Source organism: Thunnus maccoyii, chromosome 8 (genome assembly GCF_910596095.1).
Source record: "Thunnus maccoyii chromosome 8, fThuMac1.1, whole genome shotgun sequence".
NCBI lineage: Eukaryota > Metazoa > Chordata > Actinopteri > Scombriformes > Scombridae > Thunnus > Thunnus maccoyii.
Genome location: NC_056540.1, coordinates 18065431 through 18085928, shown reverse-complemented (window position 1 = coordinate 18085928; position 20498 = coordinate 18065431). Strand labels below are relative to the sequence as shown.

At 41.4% G+C, this 20498-nt stretch overlaps 1 protein-coding gene across 5 annotated transcripts in view; it reads right to left on the bottom strand.

Moving 5' to 3' along the window:
• Positions 1 to 1131: 1131 nt before the first annotated feature.
• ahnak (AHNAK nucleoprotein) overlaps positions 1132 to 20498 on the bottom strand; it is a 34385-nt gene continuing 15018 nt past the window's right edge. The window contains exons 6-7 of one of the 5 annotated variants that reach the window (XM_042419722.1): positions 12065 to 20438; positions 1132 to 9232 (exon numbers count right to left, since the gene is read on the bottom strand). In XM_042419722.1, the coding sequence (XP_042275656.1) occupies positions 2142 to 9232; positions 12065 to 20438 (15465 nt within the window). In that variant the 3' untranslated portion in view covers positions 1132 to 2141. Of the gene's footprint in view, positions 20439 to 20498 lie in introns of all 5 variants that reach the window. The other 4 variants (XM_042419720.1, XM_042419719.1, XM_042419721.1 and 1 more) reach the window with 4 other exon arrangements.

The window sequence follows — 20498 nt, the reverse complement described above, 5'->3', positions numbered from 1 at the left end:
TACACTTCAACCCATGCTTACAGTTGAACTGTATCATTCCACTTTGATGTTTAACTAAATATATTATGTGAGGAAAATGTGAATGTTGCAAATATTAGCTACCTATTATGTGTGACAAAAGCCTTATTGGGCTTGTTATGCCAGTACTTCACATAGATAACACAGAAATTAGCAGTCATAAATACCATGAAATTGCCTATGAAATGAATCATTCCCCATCTTGATGGAGTAACAGTTGGCCCTGAGTCACTGGACAGAGGAGCGCCCCCTTCCACTAGTGTATGTTTTTGGGCCACAGTTGATATTAGGAATGGCTGACAATCAGAGTTGTGCATACGGAATATGTCCTTCACAAGAGCCTCCTTCACCATTGGTAGCAGTAGCGGCTAAACAGTAGTAGTCCTACTTAAGTATAACACCCAAATGCAAAGGGTGTGTTAGCGTGATTTGGCTATCTGCAGTGACTTTGTTCTTGAAATTTCATTCTATTCCATAGAATGCATGAGTACAAACCAAAGTAGAAAACTGAGATAACTTGGTGGCCTGATAATAACAAGTTAAATGGTACACATATCATGTAGGCACAGATGATATAGCCTATCCATTTTCCACAACCTGGCAATCAAAAAGTTTTTCTTTCTTTCTTTTCAATGGCTTATAAATAATCTATAAAGTATGTCAAGTATGTCAAGTATAGTATAGTGCATAGTACAGTGTTGTCTGTTATGTCTCTGAATCGGTGGTGAACAGTGTATAATGACAAGTCTCACAAGTCTCACAAATACAATTGATAATTAAAGTTGCATAAATTGATGGATGATTACCAATAAAAATAAGTAATAATCCAAATGCCTGCTTCACCATGAATAATGTTTTTACTGAAATAAATTTGAGAGCGTGATGGATTTGGATACATGGGCAACTGTTCAAGGTAATGCAGTTGAGCAACATTAAGGACATAACTGGGAAATTGGATAAAATGTGTGGAACAAAATATAGACAATCCCAATAAAATATAGCCATATATCATATATATCATGTATCATATCATATCATACCATATCAAACAAATGATATGTTGGGTGTGATAAAGGCATTGACAAATACTGATTAAAAACTTCATAAACTGAATAACTTTTTTAATTTAGTTTATTTGGCAGAATGCACACAAAAGAAAAGACCCAAATAATCATTCTCTATATCTCTGTCATGTCTGATCAAAACTATGCAACTCTCATGCAACACAGATTTTGTTAGCAAACAAATGACATCAAAAAGTGACTGTTTATTTGTGACATGTTTCACGTAATCATGAAGTGTGTGTACAAAGAGAGTGACAAAGAAAAAAATACAGAGAATCATAAAACAAATAAGACAGAAAATGGCACAGTAAAGGAAGCAACACATGATTAAAAACAAAGGAAGCAAATGCATACTTTTGGTAAATGGCACAGAATTTAAAGGTGAATAAATTCACTTTAAAAAAGATTGGGAAGGCACTGACAGCACTTTAGAGAGTTGATAGTTTCCAAACAGTGATTGTCTTTGCAATTATGGTCTATACAACACCATCACTCTTTAGAATATGTTATACAGGGCCAGCTCTATGTTGCGTAAATATGCTTCTGCACTGATTATATAATATCAAAGCTTGAAAATAAAATCATTTCATACATAAAAAAATGATAACTGTTTATATTTGTTTATGGATGTATAAACAACATTTTCCTTCAGAAAAGCTATTGTGACTATCTGTTCTGTGCAATAGACCCCTGGATACAAATATACCACACCCATTCATTAACAACTTTCATTTGATAGAATGAAATATGCCAAAATGACAAACCCTGTAATAAACTATTAGTGAAAATTTGGTGAGATGGTATATGTTTAATAAATCTGGACTATGTACAAAAAAACAATATTTATTACAATACAAATTAATCTTATTTACAGTTTGAAGGGACTTTAAACAATCTCATGCACTCTTGTCTAATTAATGAAAAATACTCTTAGTTTACAACAATGAGATGATTGTGTACTTCCCCTCTGGTTTTAAAGAGCTGAAGTTTGAAGGATTTGCCCCATTGGGAGAGGGTATTTGGGTGTACATGAGAAAGTTTAAATTGCCTCATAATTAATCATTTTTTTGGTGAAACAGTTAGTTCAACTCTTGGGAACCTGAAACCACCTCTTGACCCACTGTCACTACTGGAAGATGAAGACAATCTTGACTTTTTAGAGGGTAGAGAAACACCTGCACTTCCCTCGACTCCTGCTTCACTGTCCTCACCAAGTGTCACTTCATATGAGCCTTTTGACTTTGAACCAAAACCTCCAAAAGTGCCAAACTTCAACTTGCCTTTCTTTCCTTTCACCTTGGCTCCTCCTAGGTCTAATGAAATGTCACCACCCTCTGATTCTAAGTGAGCTGAAGGGGAACTAACTGCAAGCCCCCCCTCATCACTCAGAGAAGAAGATCGATGTCTTGATTTCTTAAATAGATCCAGTGAGGCTGACTTGCCTTTGGGTGAAACATTAAGTCCAGGATCACCCTCTAATTCCATGTTTCCACCCATCAGTTCCCCACTATGTACACTTAAGTCTTTAGAGACCTTACTGCCTTTTCCACTGGTACTCAATTCTACCTCTGGTCCCCGAAGGTCACCTGCACTACTACCCTTTGCTTTTGATTTGCCAAACAATTTTGGCATCTTGACCTTTACTTTGCCTTCCCTGTGCCTCAATTCTGGACTGGGAACCTCAATATTTTGTGAACTGACATGGCCACTAACAGATTGAGGCTGTATGTTTATGCCACCACTAGCCGCAAGTTCTGATTCAACATTTCCTCCACCCTTCTGGCCTTCCAACTGGGGCAAAGCAATACCAAACTTTGGCACCTTAATTTTGGGAAATGTTACAGTACCCTCTGGGTACTGAAGGCCAGTAGTTGCACTGCCCCCTGAAATACTTGCATCCATCTCAGCACCACCTTTCACATTCATTTGTTGGCCTTTAAAACTGGCAGACATGGTTGCCCCCCCTTGTCTGTTTAGATTTGTATCAACATCAGGAGTAGACACATTCACATTTGACATTTTAACATTAGGTGTCTTTAATTTCACATCTGGCCCCTCCAAACTAACATTGGGACTGTCAATACCAGAACCCTCAATTGCAGTGTTCAAGCTAGCAGATGATGATAAAGATCCATCACCTTTCACCTTTGGTGACATGATATCAAATTCCACATCAGGAAAATGAAGCTTACCAAAGAGAGGCTTCTTTACCTTTGTTTCTTTGACATGGATATTGGGTGTGTCTACATCCAGTTCTACTGCTGGTGTTTCTATGTCAACATCAGGTTTCTTGACCTTTCCTTTTACTTTAGGAAGTTTAAATTTACCCTTCTTCCCCTTTACATTGATGTCAATATCGGGGGCATCAAGACTTGCCTCAGTACCAGGAAGACTAACGTCTGTTTTGGAGCCTTTTGCTCCCACACTGAACGTGGGTGTCTTAACCATGGATTCAGGCCCCTCCACTTCTGGGGATTTCCTTCCAAACTTAGGACCTTTGAATTTGGGAAATGTAACACCTGTTCTTTCAAGATCAATAGAGGCACCTTCCATGCTGATGGAGGGCACTGTAATGTTAGCATTTGGACCATTGATATCACCTTCCAATTTGGGCACTGATGCATCAATCTTTCCTTTCACTTTGGGACCTTTCAGGTTGATATCAGGTACTTCAAAGTCAGTGTTGGATTTTGGAAGGTTTATGTCTACATCAGGACCCTCCATGTTTGGACCTTTAAAACCAAAGGATGGCATTTTGATTTTAGGTATGTCAAAGCCACCCTTAGGCCCTTTAATATCAACCTCTGGACCTTTGATGTCAACACCAGGTGCTGTTATGTCTCCTTCAATCTTTGGAGCTGACACATCCACATCAGATTTGAGTTTTGGACCTTTAAGATTGAAATCTACATCTGGCATGGAAAGGTGGGGTCCTGAAATGGATGGCATTTTGAATTTGGTCCCTGTGATTTTAGCATCAGGACCATGAATATCAAGGTCTGGCCTCTTAAGATCAACATCAGGTACGTTTACATCAATATTGGCTTTGTGAAGTTTTATGTCTCCTTCAATATTTGGAACTGAAACATCCACATCTCCCTTTATCTTGGGCCGTTTAATATCAAAATCTGGCGCTGTTAGTTCTCCTTCAATCTTTGGAACTGACACATCCACATCACCTTTTAGTTTGGGACCTTTCAGATTGAAATCCACATCTGGCATGGAGATTTTCGGTCCTGAGATATGTGGCATTTTGAATTTTGGTCCTTTGATCTTCCCACTAGGACTGTCAATGTCAACATCTGGTCCTTTGATGTCAAATTCAGGGCCTTTAATATCAATGTCACCTTTTGGAAGATTGACATCGACGTCTGGGCCTTCAACATTTGGACCTTTCAAGCCAAAGGACGGCATTTTAAATTTAGGCATTTTAAATCCTCCTTTGTGGCCCTCAATGTCAACATCTGGTCCCTCAATGTCAAGTTCAGGCGCCTGTAGGTCTCCCTCAATCTTTGGAACTGACACATCCACATCTCCCTTTACCTTGGGCCCTTTCAGATTAATATCCCAGTCTGGCATTGTGGGTCCTGATATTGATGGCAGTTTGAATTTAGGTCCTTTGAGTTTTGCATCAGGGCCTTCAAGATCAACTTTTGGCCCTTTAACGTCAAATTCAGGTACCTTAACATCAATATTAGCTTTTGGAAGGTTGATATCGACATCTGGACCCTCCACTTTTGGACCTTTGATGCCAAATGATGGCATTTTTATTTTGGGCATCTCAAATCCTCCCTTTGGTCCTTCAATATCAACCTGGGGACCCTTGATGTCAATATCTGGTGCTGTTAGGTCTCCTTCAATCTTTGGAACTGACACATCCATATCACCTTTGAGTTTGGGACCTTTCAGATTGAAATCCACATCTGGCATAGAGAGTTTAGGTCCTGAGATATGAGGCATCTTGAATTTTGGTCCCTTGATCTTGCCACTATGACTGTCAATATCAACATCTGGTCCTTTGATGTCCAATTCAGGGCCTTTAATATCAATGTCACCTTTTGGAAGATTGACATCGACGTCTGGACCTTCAACATTTGGACCTTTCAAGCCAAAGGATGGCATTTTGAATTTAGGCATTTTAAATCCTCCTTTATGGCCCTCAATGTCAACATCTGGTCCTTCAATGTCAAATTCAGGAGTCTGTATGTCTCCTTCAATTTTCGGACCTGACACATCCACATCTCCCTTCACCTTGGGCCCTTTCAGATTAATGTCCCAGTCTGGCATTGTGGGTCCTGATATTGATGGCAGTTTGAATTTAGGTCCTTTGACTTTTGCATCAGGGCCTTCAAGATCAACTTTTGGCCCTTTAACATCAAATTCAGGTGCCTCAACATCGATATTAGCTTTTGGAAGGTTGATATCGACATCTGGACCCTCCACTTTTGGACCTTTGATGCCAAATGATGGCATTTTTATTTTGGGCATCTCAAATCCTCCCTTTGGTCCTTCAATATCAACCTGAGGACCCTTGATGTCAACATCTGGTGCTGTTAGTTCTCCTTCAACCTTTGGAACTGACACATCCACATCACCTTTGAATTTGGGACCTTTCAGATTGAAATCCACATCTGGCATGGAGAGTTTAGGTCCTGAGATATGTGGCATCTTGAATTTTGATCCTTTGATCTTTCCACTAGGACTGTCAATGTCAACATCTGGTCCTTTGATGTCCAATTCAGGGCCTTTAATATCAATGTCACCTTTTGGAAGATTGACATCAACGTCTGGGCCTTCAACATTTGGACCTTTCAAGCCAAAGGATGGCATTTTGAATTTAGGCATTTTAAATCCTCCTTTGTGGCCCTCAATATTAACATCTGGTCCCTCAATATCCACTTTAGGAGCCTGTAGGTCTCCCTCAATCTTTGGAACTGACACATCCACATCTCCCTTTACCTTGGGCCCTTTCAGATTAATATCCCAGTCTGGCATTGTGGGTCCTGATATTGATGGCAATTTGAATTTAGGTCCTTTGAGTTTTGCATCAGGGCCTTCAAGATCAACTTTTGGCCCTTTAACGTCAAATTCAGGTACCTTAACATCAATATTAGCTTTCGGAAGGTTGATATCGACATCTGGACCCTCCAATTTTGGACCTTTGACATCAAATGATGGCATTTTTATTTTGGGCATCCCAAATCCTCCCTTTGGTCCTTCAATATCAACCTGAGGACCCTTGATGTCAACATCTGGTGCTGTTAGTTCTCCTTCAATCTTTGGAACTGACACATCCATATCACCTTTGAGTTTGGGACCTTTCAGATTGAAATCCACATCTGGCATGGAGAGTTTAGGTCCTGAGATATGTGGCATCTTGAATTTTGGTCCTTTGATCTTTCCACTAGGACTGTCAATGTCAACATCTGGTCCTTTGATGTCCAATTCAGGGCCTTTAATATCAATGTCACCTTTTGGAAGATTGACATCAACGTCTGGGCCTTCAACATTTGGACCTTTCAAACCAAAGGATGGCATTTTAAATTTAGGCATTTTAAATCCTCCTTTGTGGCCCTCAATGTCAACATCTGGTCCCTCAATGTCAACTTCAGGCGCCTGTATGTCTCCCTTGATCTTCGGAACTGACACATCTACATCTCCCTTTACCTTGGGCCCTTTCAGATTAATATCCCAGTCTGGCATTGTGGGTCCTGATATTGATGGCAGTTTGAATTTAGGTCCTTTGAGTTTTGCATCAGGGCCTTCAAGATCAACTTTTGGCCCTTTAACGTCAAATTCAGGTGCCTTAACATCAATATTAGCTTTTGGAAGGTTGATATCGACATCTGGACCCTCCACTTTTGGACCTTTGATGCCAAATGATGGCATTTTTATTTTGGGCATCTCAAATCCTCCCTTTGGTCCTTCAATATCAACCTGGGGACCCTTGATGTCAATATCTGGTGCTGTTAGGTCTCCTTCAACCTTTGGAACTGACACATCCATATCACCTTTGAGTTTGGGACCTTTCAGATTGAAATCCACATCTGGCATAGAGAGTTTCGGTCCTGAGATATGTGGCATCTTGAATTTTGGTCCTTTGATCTTTCCACTAGGACTGTCAATGTCAACATCTGGTCCTTTGATGTCCAATTCAGGGCCTTTAATATCAACGTCACCTTTTGGAAGATTGACATCGATGTCTGGGCCTTCAACATTTGGACCTTTCAAACCAAAGGACGGCATTTTGAATTTAGGCATTTTAAATCCTCCTTTGTGGCCCTCGATATTAACATCTGGTCCCTCAATGTCAATTTCAGGAGCCTGTATGTCTCCTTCGATCTTCGGAACTGACACATCCACATCTCCCTTTACCTTGGGCCCTTTCAGATTAATATCCCAGTCTGGCATTGTGGGTCCTGATATTGATGGCAGTTTGAATTTAGGTCCTTTGACTTTTGCATCAGGGACTTCAAGATCAACTTTTGGCCCTTTAACATCAAATTCAGGTGCCTCAACATCGATATTAGCTTTTGGAAGGTTGATATCGACATCTGGACCCTCCACTTTTGGACCTTTGATGCCAAATGATGGCATTTTTATTTTGGGCATCTCAAATCCTCCCTTTGGTCCTTCAATATCAACCTGAGGACCCTTGATGTCAACATCTGGTGCTGTTAGTTCTCCTTCAATCTTTGGAACTGACACATCCATATCACCTTTGAGTTTGGGACCTTTCAGATTGAAATCCACATCCGGCATAGAGAGTTTTGGTCCCGAGATATGTGGCATCTTGAACTTTGGTCCCTTGATCTTTCCACTAGGACTGTCAATGTCAACATCTGGTCCTTTGATGTCCAATTCAGGGCCTTTAATATCAACGTCACCTTTTGGAAGATTGACATCAACGTCTGGGCCTTCAACATTTGGACCTTTCAAGCCAAAGGATGGCATTTTAAATTTAGGCATTTTGAATCCTCCTTTGTGGCCCTCAATATTAACATCTGGTCCCTCAATGTCAAGTTCAGGAGCCTTTAGGTCTCCTTCGATCTTCGGAACTGACACATCCACATCTCCCTTTACCTTGGGCCCTTTCAGATTAATATCCCAGTCTGGCATTGTGGGTCCTGATATTGATGGCAGTTTGAATTTAGGTCCTTTGAGTTTTGCATCAGGGCCTTCAAGATCAACTTTTGGCCCTTTAACGTCAAATTCAGGTGCCTCAACATTGATATTAGCTTTTGGAAGGTTGATATCGACATCTGGACCCTCCACTTTTGGACCTTTGATGCCAAATGATGGCATTTTTATTTTGGGCATCTCAAATCCTCCCTTTGGTCCTTCAATATCAACCTGAGGACCCTTGATGTCAATATCTGGTGCTGTTAGGTCTCCTTCAATCTTTGGAACTGACACATCCACATCACCTTTGAGTTTGGGACCTTTTAGATTGAAATCCACATCTGGCATGGAGAGTTTAGGTCCTGAGATATGTGGCATCTTGAATTTTGGTCCTTTGATCTTTCCACTAGGACTGTCAATGTCAACATCTGGTCCTTTGATGTCCAATTCAGGGCCTTTAATATCAACGTCACCTTTTGGAAGATTGACATCAACGTCTGGGCCTTCAACATTTGGACCTTTCAAGCCAAAGGATGGCATTTTGAATTTAGGCATTTTAAATCCTCCTTTATGGCCCTCGATATTAACATCTGGTCCCTCAATGTCAAGTTCAGGAGCCTGTATGTCTCCCTCAATCTTCGGAACTGACACATCCACATCACCCTTTACCTTGGGCCCTTTCAGATTAATATCCCAGTCTGGCATTGTGGGTCCTGATATTGATGGCAGTTTGAATTTAGGTCCTTTGACTTTTGCATCAGGGACTTCAAGATCAACTTTTGGCCCTTTAACATCAAATTCAGGTGCCTCAACATCGATATTAGCTTTTGGAAGGTTGATATCGACATCTGGACCCTCCACTTTTGGACCTTTGATGCCAAATGATGGCATTTTTATTTTGGGCATCTCAAATCCTCCCTTTGGTCCTTCAATATCAACCTGAGGACCCTTGATGTCAATATCTGGTGCTGTTAGGTCTCCTTCAATCTTTGGAACTGACACATCCACATCACCTTTGAGTTTGGGACCTTTCAGATTGAAATCCACATCTGGCATGGAGAGTTTAGGTCCTGAGATATGTGGCATCTTGAATTTTGGTCCTTTGATCTTTCCACTAGGACTGTCAATGTCAACATCTGGTCCTTTGATGTCCAATTCAGGGCCTTTAATATCAACGTCACCTTTTGGAAGATTGACATCGACGTCTGGACCTTCAATATTTGGTCCTTTCAAACCAAAGGATGGCATTTTGAATTTAGGCATTTTAAACCCTCCTTTGTGGCCCTCAATATTGACATCTGGTCCTTCAATGTCAAGTTCAGGAGCCTGTATGTCTCCTTCGATCTTCGGAACTGACACATCCACATCTCCCTTCACCTTGGGCCCTTTCAGATTAATATCCCAGTCTGGCATTGTGGGTCCTGATATTGATGGCAGTTTGAATTTAGGTCCTTTGACTTTTGCATCAGGGACTTCAAGATCAACTTTTGGCCCTTTAACATCAAATTCAGGTGCCTCAACATCGATATTAGCTTTTGGAAGGTTGATATCGACATCTGGACCCTCCACTTTTGGACCTTTGATGCCAAATGATGGCATTTTTATTTTGGGCATCTCAAATCCTCCCTTTGGTCCTTCAATATCAACCTGAGGACCCTTGATGTCAACATCTGGTGCTGTTAGTTCTCCTTCAATCTTTGGAACTGACACATCCATATCACCTTTGAGTTTGGGACCTTTCAGATTGAAATCCACATCCGGCATAGAGAGTTTTGGTCCCGAGATATGTGGCATCTTGAACTTTGGTCCCTTGATCTTTCCACTAGGACTGTCAATGTCAACATCTGGTCCTTTGATGTCCAATTCAGGGCCTTTAATATCAATGTCACCTTTTGGAAGATTGACATCAACATCTGGGCCTTCAACATTTGGACCTTTCAAGCCAAAGGATGGCAATTTGAATTTAGGCATTTTAAATCCTCCTTTATGGCCCTCGATATTAACATCTGGTCCTTCAATATCTACTTTAGGAGCCTGTAGGTCTCCCTCAATCTTTGGAACTGACACATCCACATCTCCCTTTACCTTGGGCCCTTTCAGATTAATATCCCAGTCTGGCATTGTGGGTCCTGATATTGATGGCAGTTTGAATTTAGGTCCTTTGAGTTTTGCATCAGGGCCTTCAAGATCAACTTTTGGCCCTTTAACATCAAATTCAGGTGCCTCAACATCGATATTAGCTTTTGGAAGGTTGATATCGACATCTGGACCCTCCACTTTTGGACCTTTGATGCCAAATGATGGCATTTTTATTTTGGGCATCTCAAATCCTCCCTTTGGTCCTTCAATATCAACCTGAGGACCCTTGATGTCAACATCTGGTGCTGTTAGTTCTCCTTCAATCTTTGGAACTGACACATCCATATCACCTTTGAGTTTGGGACCTTTCAGATTGAAATCAACATCTGGCATGGTGATCTTCGGTCCTGAGATATGTGGCATTTTGAATTTTGGTCCTTTGATCTTTCCACTAGGACTGTCAATGTCAACATCTGGTCCTTTAATGTCCAATTCAGGGCCTTTAATATCAATGTCACCTTTTGGAAGATTGACATCGACGTCTGGGCCTTCAACATTTGGACCTTTCAAACCAAAGGATGGCATTTTAAATTTAGGCATTTTAAATCCTCCTTTGTGGCCCTCAATGTCAACATCTGGTCCCTCAATGTCAAGTTCAGGCGCCTGTATGTCTCCCTTGATCTTCGGAACTGACACATCTACATCTCCCTTTACCTTGGGCCCTTTCAGATTAATATCCCAGTCTGGCATTGTGGGTCCTGATATTGATGGCAGTTTGAATTTAGGTCCTTTGAGTTTTGCATCAGGGCCTTCAAGATCAACTTTTGGCCCTTTAACGTCAAATTCAGGTGCCTCAACATTGATATTAGCTTTTGGAAGGTTGATATCGACATCTGGACCCTCCACTTTTGGACCTTTGATGCCAAATGATGGCATTTTTATTTTAGGCATCTCAAATCCTCCCTTTGGTCCTTCAATATCAACCTGAGGACCCTTTATGTCAACATCTGGTGCTGTTAGTTCTCCTTCAATCTTTGGAACTGACACATTCACATCACCTTTGAGTTTGGGACCTTTTAGATTGAAATCCACATCTGGCATAGAGAGTTTAGGTCCTGAGATATGTGGCATCTTAAATTTTGATCCTTTGATCTTTCCACTAGGACTGTCAATGTCAACATCTGGTCCTTTGATGTCCAATTCAGGGCCTTTAATATCGATGTCACCTTTTGGAAGATTGACATCGACGTCTGGGCCTTCAACATTTGGACCTTTCAAACCAAAGGATGGCATTTTGAATTTAGGCATTTTAAATCCTCCTTTGTGGCCCTCAATATTAACATCTGGTCCTTCAATGTCAACTTCAGGAGCCTGTATGTCTCCTTCGATCTTCGGAACTGACACATCCACATCTCCCTTTACCTTGGGCCCTTTCAGATTAATATCCCAGTCTGGCATTGTAGGTCCTGATATTGATGGCAGTTTGAATTTAGGTCCTTTGACTTTTGCATCAGGGACTTCAAGATCAACTTTTGGCCCTTTAACATTAAATTCAGGTGCCTCGACATCGATATTAGCTTTTGGAAGGTTGATATCGACATCTGGACCCTCCACTTTTGGACCTTTGATGCCAAATGATGGCATTTTTATTTTGGGCATCTCAAATCCTCCCTTTGGTCCTTCAATATCAACCTGAGGACCCTTGATGTCAATATCTGGTGCTGTTAGGTCTCCTTCAATCTTTGGAACTGACACATCCACATCACCTTTGAGTTTGGGACCTTTTAGATTGAAATCCACATCTGGCATGGAGAGTTTTGGTCCTGTAATGTTTGGAACTTTGAATTTTGGCCCTTTGATTTTTGCGTCAGGGCCTTCAATATCCATCTCTGGACCTTTGATGTCAAATTCAGGTGCTGTTATGTCTCCTCCAATCTTTGGACGTGACACATCAACGTCGCCTTTCAGTTTTGGTCCTTTCAGATTGAAATCCACATCTGGTAAGGAAATTTTAGGCCCTGAAATGGTTGGCATTTTCATTTTTGGCCCCTTAATCTTACCACTGGGACTTGCAATGTCAATATCTGGTGCTTCAATGTCTACTTTAGGAGCCTCTATATCACCTTCAATCTTTGGACCTGTCACATTTACATCTCCCTTCAGCTTGGGTCCTTTCAGATTGATATCCCATTCTGGCATCTTGGGTGCTGATATGGATGGCAACTTTAATTTGGGTCCTTTCAATTTTGCATCAGGACCTTCAACATCAACATCTGGGGCTTTAATGTTAATTTCAGAAGGTTTGACTTTCATATCAGCTTTTGGAAGATCAATTGCAACATCAGGACCCTCCATGTTAGGACTCTTAATGCCAAAAGATGGCATTTTGATTTTAGGCATTTCAAATCCACCCTTTGGCCCTTCAATGTCAACCTGAGGACCCTTGATGTCAACTTCTGGTGCTGTTAGGTCTCCTTCAACCTTTGGAACTGACACATCCACATCTCCTTTGAGTTTCGGACCTTTAAGATTGAAATCTACATCTGGCATGGAGATTTTTGGTCCTGAGATATGTGGCATCTTGAATTTTGGTCCCTTGATTTTACCACTAGGACTGTCAATGTCAACATCTGGTCCTTCCATGTCAACATCTGGAATTTTGATTTCAGCCCCAGCTTTGGGAAGATTAATATCAGTGTCCGGCATTTCAACCTTTGGTCCTTTGAAACCAAATTTTGGCATCTTGAATTTGGATCCTTTAGCTTTTGGGCCAGTCATACTCACATCAACATCAAGACCCTCAGAACTACCAGTCTTCCCTTTGATGCTGATGTCTCCTTGTCCCAACTTTACATCGGTTTCTGGGGCCTTTGCCTTTGGACCCTTAAATCCAAACTTTGGCATTTTAAATTTTGATTTCTTTGTGCCAATGTCTGGAACATCAGCAGTCACATTGGGTCCCTCAAGTTCAACTTTCGGCAATTGAATGTCCCCTTCCATATCACCCTTTACTTTTGGCCCCTTCAGATTGATGTCAACATCTGGCAGTGATATTTTCGGTCCAGAAATTTTTGGTAACTTCATTTTTGGCCCAACAAAATGTCCCCCTGGAGATTTTAAATCAACATTAGGACCTTTTATGTCAACCTCAGGTGTTTTTATGTCTCCCTCAATCTTTGGAGCTGACACATCCACATCACCTTTGAGTTTGGGACCTTTCAGATTGAAATCCACATCTGGCATGGAAAGTTTCGGTCCTGAAATGGTTGGCATGTTGAACTTGGGTCCTTTGAGTTTTGCATTTGGTCCTTCAATGTCAACTTCTGGCCCTTTAATGTCAACGTCAGGTGCTTTGACATCAATGTTAGCTTTGGGAAGGTTGAGGTCCACATCTGGACCCTCCACTTTTGGACCTTTAATGTTAAATGATGGCATTTTGATTTTTGGCATTTCAAATCCACCCTTTGGACCTTCAATATCAACCTTTGGCCCTTTGATGTCAACATCAGGTGTTTTTATGTTTCCCTCAATCTTTGGAGCTGACACATCCACATCACCTTTGAGTTTGGGACCTTTCAGATTGAAATCCACATCTGGCATGGAAAGTTTCGGTCCTGAAATGGTTGGCATGTTGAATTTGGGTCCTTTGAGTTTTGCGTTTGGTCCTTCAATGTCAACCTCTGGCCCTTTAATGTCAATGTCAGGTGCTTTGACATCAATGTTAGCTTTGGGAAGGTTGAGATCCACATCTGGGCCCTCCACTTTTGGACCTTTAATGTTAAATGATGGCATTTTGATTTTTGGTATTTCAAACCCACTCTTTGGACCTTCAATATCAACTTTTGGCCCTTTGATGCCAATATCTGGTGTTTGTATGTCTCCCTCAATCTTTGGAGCTGACACATCCACATCACCTTTGAGTTTGGGACCTTTCAGATTGAAATCCACATCTGGCATGGAAAGTTTCGGTCCTGAAATGGTTGGCATGTTGAATTTGGGTCCTTTGAGTTTTGCATTTGGTCCTTCAATGTCAACCTCTGGACTTTTAATGTCAACATCAGGTGCTTTGACATCAATGTTAGCTTTGGGAAGGTTGAGATCCACATCTGGGCCCTCCACTTTAGGACCTTTAATGTTAAATGATGGCATTTTGATTTTAGGCATTTCAAATCCACCCTTTGGCCCTTCAATATCAACCTTTGGCCCTTTGATGTCAAAATCAGGTGTTTTTATGTCTCCCTCTATCTTTGGAGCTGACACATCCACATCACCTTTGAGTTTGGGACCTTTCAGATTGAAATCCACATCTGGCATGGAAAGTTTCGGTCCTGAAATGGTTGGCATGTTAAATTTGGGTCCTTTGAGTTTTGCATTTGGTCCTTCAATGTCAACCTCTGGCCCTTTAATGTCAACGTCAGGTGCTTTGACATCAATGTCAGCTTTGGGAAGATTGAGATCCATATCTGGGCCCTCCACTTTTGGACCTTTAATGTTAAATGATGGCATTTTGATTTTTGGCATTTCAAACCCACCCTTTGGCCCTTCAATATCAACCTTTGGCCCTTTGATGTCAAAATCAGGTGTTTTTATGTCTCCTTCTATCTTTGGAGCTGACACATCCACATCACCTTTGAGTTTGGGACCTTTTAGATTGAAATCCACATCTGGCATGGAAAGTTTCGGTCCTGAAATAGTTGGCATGTTGAATTTGGGTCCTTTGAGTTTTGCGTTTGGTCCTTCCATGTCAACCTCTGGCCCTTTAATGTCAATGTCAGGTGTTTTGACATCAATGTTAGCTTTGGGAAGGTTCACATCAACTTCTGGTCCTTCCACTTTTGGACCTTTCAAGCCAAATGATGGCATTTTGAATTTAGGCATTTTAAATCCACCTTTATGGCCCTCAATGTCCACATCCACTCCTTCAATATCGACCCCTGGAGCTTTTATGTCTCCTTCAATCTTTGGAACTGAAACATCCACATCTCCCTCGACTTTAGGACCTTTTAGTTTGATGTCAAAATCAGGCATCTTTGGTCCTTTTATGGATGGCATCTTGAGTTTGGGTCCTTTGATTTCTGCATCAGGGCCCTCAATGTCAATTTCTGGAACTTTAATGTCAACGTCAGGTGCTTTCACGTCAATGTTACCTTTGGGAAGGTTTAAATCAATATCTGGACCCTCTACTTGTTTTCCTTTCAAGCCAAATGATGGCATTTTGATCTTTGGCATTTCAAATCCACCCTTTGGCCCTTCAATATCAACCTTTGGCCCTTTGATGTCAACATCAGGTGTTTTTATGTCTCCCTCTATCCTTGGAGCTGACACATCCACATCACCTTTGAGTTTGGGACCTTTCAGATTGAAATCCACATCTGGCATGGAAAGTTTCGGTCCTGAAATGGTTGGCATGTTGAATTTGGGTCCTTTGACTTTTGCGTCAGGTCCTGCGATGTCAACTTCTGGTACTTTCACATCAACGTCAGGTGCTTTCACATCAATTTTTCCTTTGGGAAGGTTTACATCAACTTCTGGTCCTTCTACTTTTGGACCTTTCAAGCCAAATGATGGCATTTTGAATTTAGGCATTTTAAATCCACCTTTATGGCCCTCAATGTCCACATCCACTCCTTCAATATCGACCCCTGGAGCTTTTATGTCTCCTTCAATCTTTGGAACTGAAACATCCACATCTCCCTCGACTTTGGGACCTTTTAGTTTGATGTCAAAATCAGGCATCTTTGGTCCTTTTATGGATGGCATCTTGAGTTTGGGTCCTTTGATTTCTGCATCAGGGCCCTCAATGTCAATTTCTGGAGCTTTAATGTCAATGTCAGGTGCTTTCACGTCAATGTTACCTTTGGGAAGGTTTACATCAATATCTGGACCCTCCACTTGTTTTCCTTTCAAGCCAAATGATGGCATTTTGATCTTTGGCATTTCAAATCCACCCTTTGGACCTTCAATATTGACTTCTGGACCTTTGATATCAACATCAGGTGTTTTTATGTCTCCCTCTATCTTTGGAGCTGACACATCCACATCACCTTTGAGTTTGGGCCCTTTCAGATTGAAATCCACATCTGGCATGGAAAGTTTTGGTCCTGAAATGGTTGGCATGTTGAATTTGGGTCCTTTGAGTTTTGCGTCAGGTCCTTCAAAGTCAACTTCTGGTACTTTCACATCAACGTCAGGTGTTTTGACATCAATGTTAGCTTTGGGAAGGTTCACATCAACCTCTGGTCCTTCCACTTTTGGACCTTTCAAGCCAAATGATGGCATTTTGAATTTAGGCATTTTAAATCCACCTTTATGGCCCTCAATGTCCACATCCACTCCTTCAATATCGACCCCTGGAGCTTTTATGTCTCCTTCAATCTTTGGAACTGAAACATCCACATCTCCCTCGACTTTGGGACCTTTTAGTTTGATGTCAAAATCAGGCATCTTTGGTCCTTTTATGGATGGCATCTTGAGTTTGGGTCCTTTGATTTCTGCATCAGGGCCCTCAATGTCAATTTCTGGAGCTTTAATGTCAACGTCAGGTGCTTTCATGTCAATGTTACCTTTGGGGAGGTGTACATCAATATCTGGACCCTCTACTTGTTTTCCTTTCAAGCCAAATGATGGCATTTTGATCTTTGGCATTTCAAATCCACCCTTTGGCCCTTCAATTTCAACCTTTGGCCCTTTGATGTCAACATCAGGTGTTTTTATGTCTCCCTCTATCTTTGGAGCTGACACATCCACATCACCTTTGAGTTTGGGACCTTTCAGATTGAAATCCACATCTGGCATGGAAAGTTTCGGTCCTGAAATGGTTGGCATGTTGAATTTGGGTCCTTTCAATTTCGCATTTGGTCCTTCAATGTCAACCTCTGGCCCTTTAACATCAATGTCAGGTGCTTTGACATCGATGTTAGCTTTGGGAAGGTTGAGATCCACATCTGGGGCCCCCACTTTTGGACCTTTAATGTTAAATGATGGCATTTTGATTTTTGGCATTTCAAATCCACCCTTTGGACCTTCAATATCAACCTTTGGCCCTTTGATGTCAACATCAGGTGTTTTTATGTTTCCCTCAATCTTTGGAGCTGACACATCCACATCACCTTTGAGTTTGGGACCTTTCAGATTGAAATCCACATCTGGCATGGAAAGTTTCGGTCCTGAAATGGTTGGCATGTTGAATTTGGGTCCTTTGAGTTTTGCGTTTGGTCCTTCAATGTCAACCTCTGGACTTTTAATGTCAACATCAGGTGCTTTGACATCAATGTTAGCTTTGGGAAGGTTGAGATCCACATCTGGGCCCTCCACCTTTGGACCTTTAATGTTAAATGATGGCATTTTGATTTTTGGCATTTCAAACCCACCCTTTGGCCCTTCAATTTCAACCTTTGGCCCTTTGATGTCAAAATCAGGTGTTTTTATGTCTCCCTCTATCCTTGGAGCTGACACATCCACATCACCTTTGAGTTTGGGACCTTTCAGATTGAAATCCACATCTGGCATGGAAAGTTTCGGTCCTGAAATGGTTGGCATGTTGAATTTGGGTCCTTTGAGTTTTGCATCAGGTCCTTCGATGTCAACCTCTGGTACTTTCACATCAACTTCAGGTGCTTTCACATCAATTTTTGCTTTGGGAAGGTTTACATCAACTTCTGGTCCTTCCACTTTTGGACCTTTAATGCCAAATGATGGAATTTTGAATTTAGGCATTTTAAATCCACCCTTATTGCCCTCAATGTCAACATCTGGTCCTTCAAAATCCACCTCTGGTGCTTTTATGTCTCCTTCAACTTTTGGAACTGAAACATTCACATCTCCTTCAACCTTGGGACCTTTTAGTTTGATGTCAAAATCAGGCATCTTTGGTCCAGTTATGGAGGGCATCTTCAGTTTGGGTCCTTTGATTTTTGCATCAGGTCCCTCAATGTCAATCTCTGGGGCTTTAATGTCGACTTTAGGGGTCTTTATATCAGCTCCAGTTTTGGGAAGGTTAAGATCTAAATCTGAACCTTCTGCTTTTGGACCTTTAATGTTAAATGATGGCATTTTGATTTTTGGCATTTCAAATCCTCCCTTTGGCCCTTCAATATTTACCTCTGGACCTTTGATGTCAACATCAGGTGTTTTTATGTTTGAAGCTGACACATCCATGTCACCTTTGAGTTTGGGACCTTTCAGATTGATATCCACACCTGGCATGGAGATTTCCGGTCCTGAAACAGTTGGCATGTTAAATTTGGGTCCTTTAAGTTTCACATTAGGTTCTTTAACATCAACCTCTGGTACTTCCATGTCAACAGCAGGTGCTTTCACATCAATGTTAGCTTTGGGAAGGTTTATATCAATATCTGGACCTTCCATTTTTTGACCCTTCAAGCCAAATGATGGCATTTTGATTTTAGGCATTTCAAATCCACCCTTTGGTCCTTCAATATTGATCTTTGGACCTTTGATGTCAACATCAGGTGTTTTTATGTCTCCCTCTATCTTTGGGCCTGAGATATCCATATCACCCTTGAGTTTTGGACCTTTGACACCTAAATCCACACCTGGCATGGAGATTTTTGATGGCACTTTAAATTTTGATCCTTTGATATTACCACTAGGACACTCAATGTCAACATCTGGTCCTTCAATATCCACTCTTGGAGCTTTTATTTCACCTTGAATCTTTGGAGCTGACATATTTGCATCAACTTCTGGACCTTTTATCTCTCCCTTAATCTGTGGAACTGATACATCCATATCTCCTTTGACTTTACCTATTTCCAAATCTGACATCTTTGATCCTGATATGGATGGCAAATTGAACTTGGGTCCTTTTATTTTCACATCAGTGCTTTCAACAACAGCTTCTGGCATTTTAATGTCAACCTTAGGAGCTTTGATAGCTGGTCCTTCAATGTTAGCACTGGGACCTTTGATTAGCATATGTGTACCTTTGATTTCTATTTCAGGTTTTCGCACCTCTTCATGTGTCACCGGTACTGACATATCTGTCTCACCACTGAGTTTAACTTCAACACTAGTTCCCTCTTTCTTGATTCCTTTCATTCCAAATGCAGGCATCTTGATTTTTGACATTTTTACAGTGTCCTCAGTTTCAGTGTCTATTCCTGATGCTTTTATTCCTCCCTTTGAGCTTGGCAGGTTGACATCAACCTCACTTTTCAACTTTGAACCTGTAAGGTTCACATCCACACCCGCCATTGAAACCTTGCCTGGCCCTGAGGAATATCCTGAGGTATCATAGCCTAATGTTGGTACTGATCCTCCTATCCTGCTTCCTCTCAATTCAGTATCAATATCCATGGAACCTCCATCATGTGTGACATTTGGAATATGAATACTACCTGATTCCTTTGCCTGCGGGTGACTGATGGTAATTCCAGATACCTTCACCTTTGTCCTCTCACCTAAACTGGTGTCAACACTTCCCTCTTGTGTTTTGTCCATTGATGTAGTCATAATCTGCATGCTTTTTCCTGGTAAAGACAGACTAACTGACCCTCCATTCTCATCAGTTGAGATTGCCTCTGCACCTCCCAACTCTCCTTTTGTAACATGCCTACTACCAGTGTTTGTGCTATCTCTTATTGTCATGCTTGTTTCTGACACCTGAATGCTTCCATCTCCATGCTCTCCACTCCCTCTTGAGATCTCAAAGCCTTTACCCCCTGTTATTCCAAAGTTAGGCCCTTTAAATCTAAGACCTGTACCTCTTTCTCTTTCTATCTCTCTTGTAATTGTTGTGGTCTGAACTCCCCCAGTGCCCAAGTGTGTCTCTGTGGAGCTAAATTGTGGCCCTGTGTAAGAGACATTGCTTGACTCAAAAACTCCCTCTTCTGTTCCCACTTTACCTGAAGGGCTGCCATGTGAGATTCTGATACGAGGACAGCCATCCCCAGATTCATGTCTTAGCCCCTTGAACTCTGGGCTTGAAAGTTCAAGTTGCTCACTTATGCCACCTGGCATATCCACAGTGTAGGTAGTGATGCGGCGGGTGATGGTGGTAATTGTGCTGCCATCGCTGCTTGTGCTGCTATGCCGCTCTGTGCGCACATCTACTCCCTCTGCAAGATCTTCAGACTTCAGCCTTGGTTTTATTTTTTTTGTGTATATTCTCTTATAGTCCTCATCATCCCCACTCTGTTGATAGAAAAAGAAAGGAAGGCATGTATTTTATTTAGTAGCTTTCCAACAAACAAA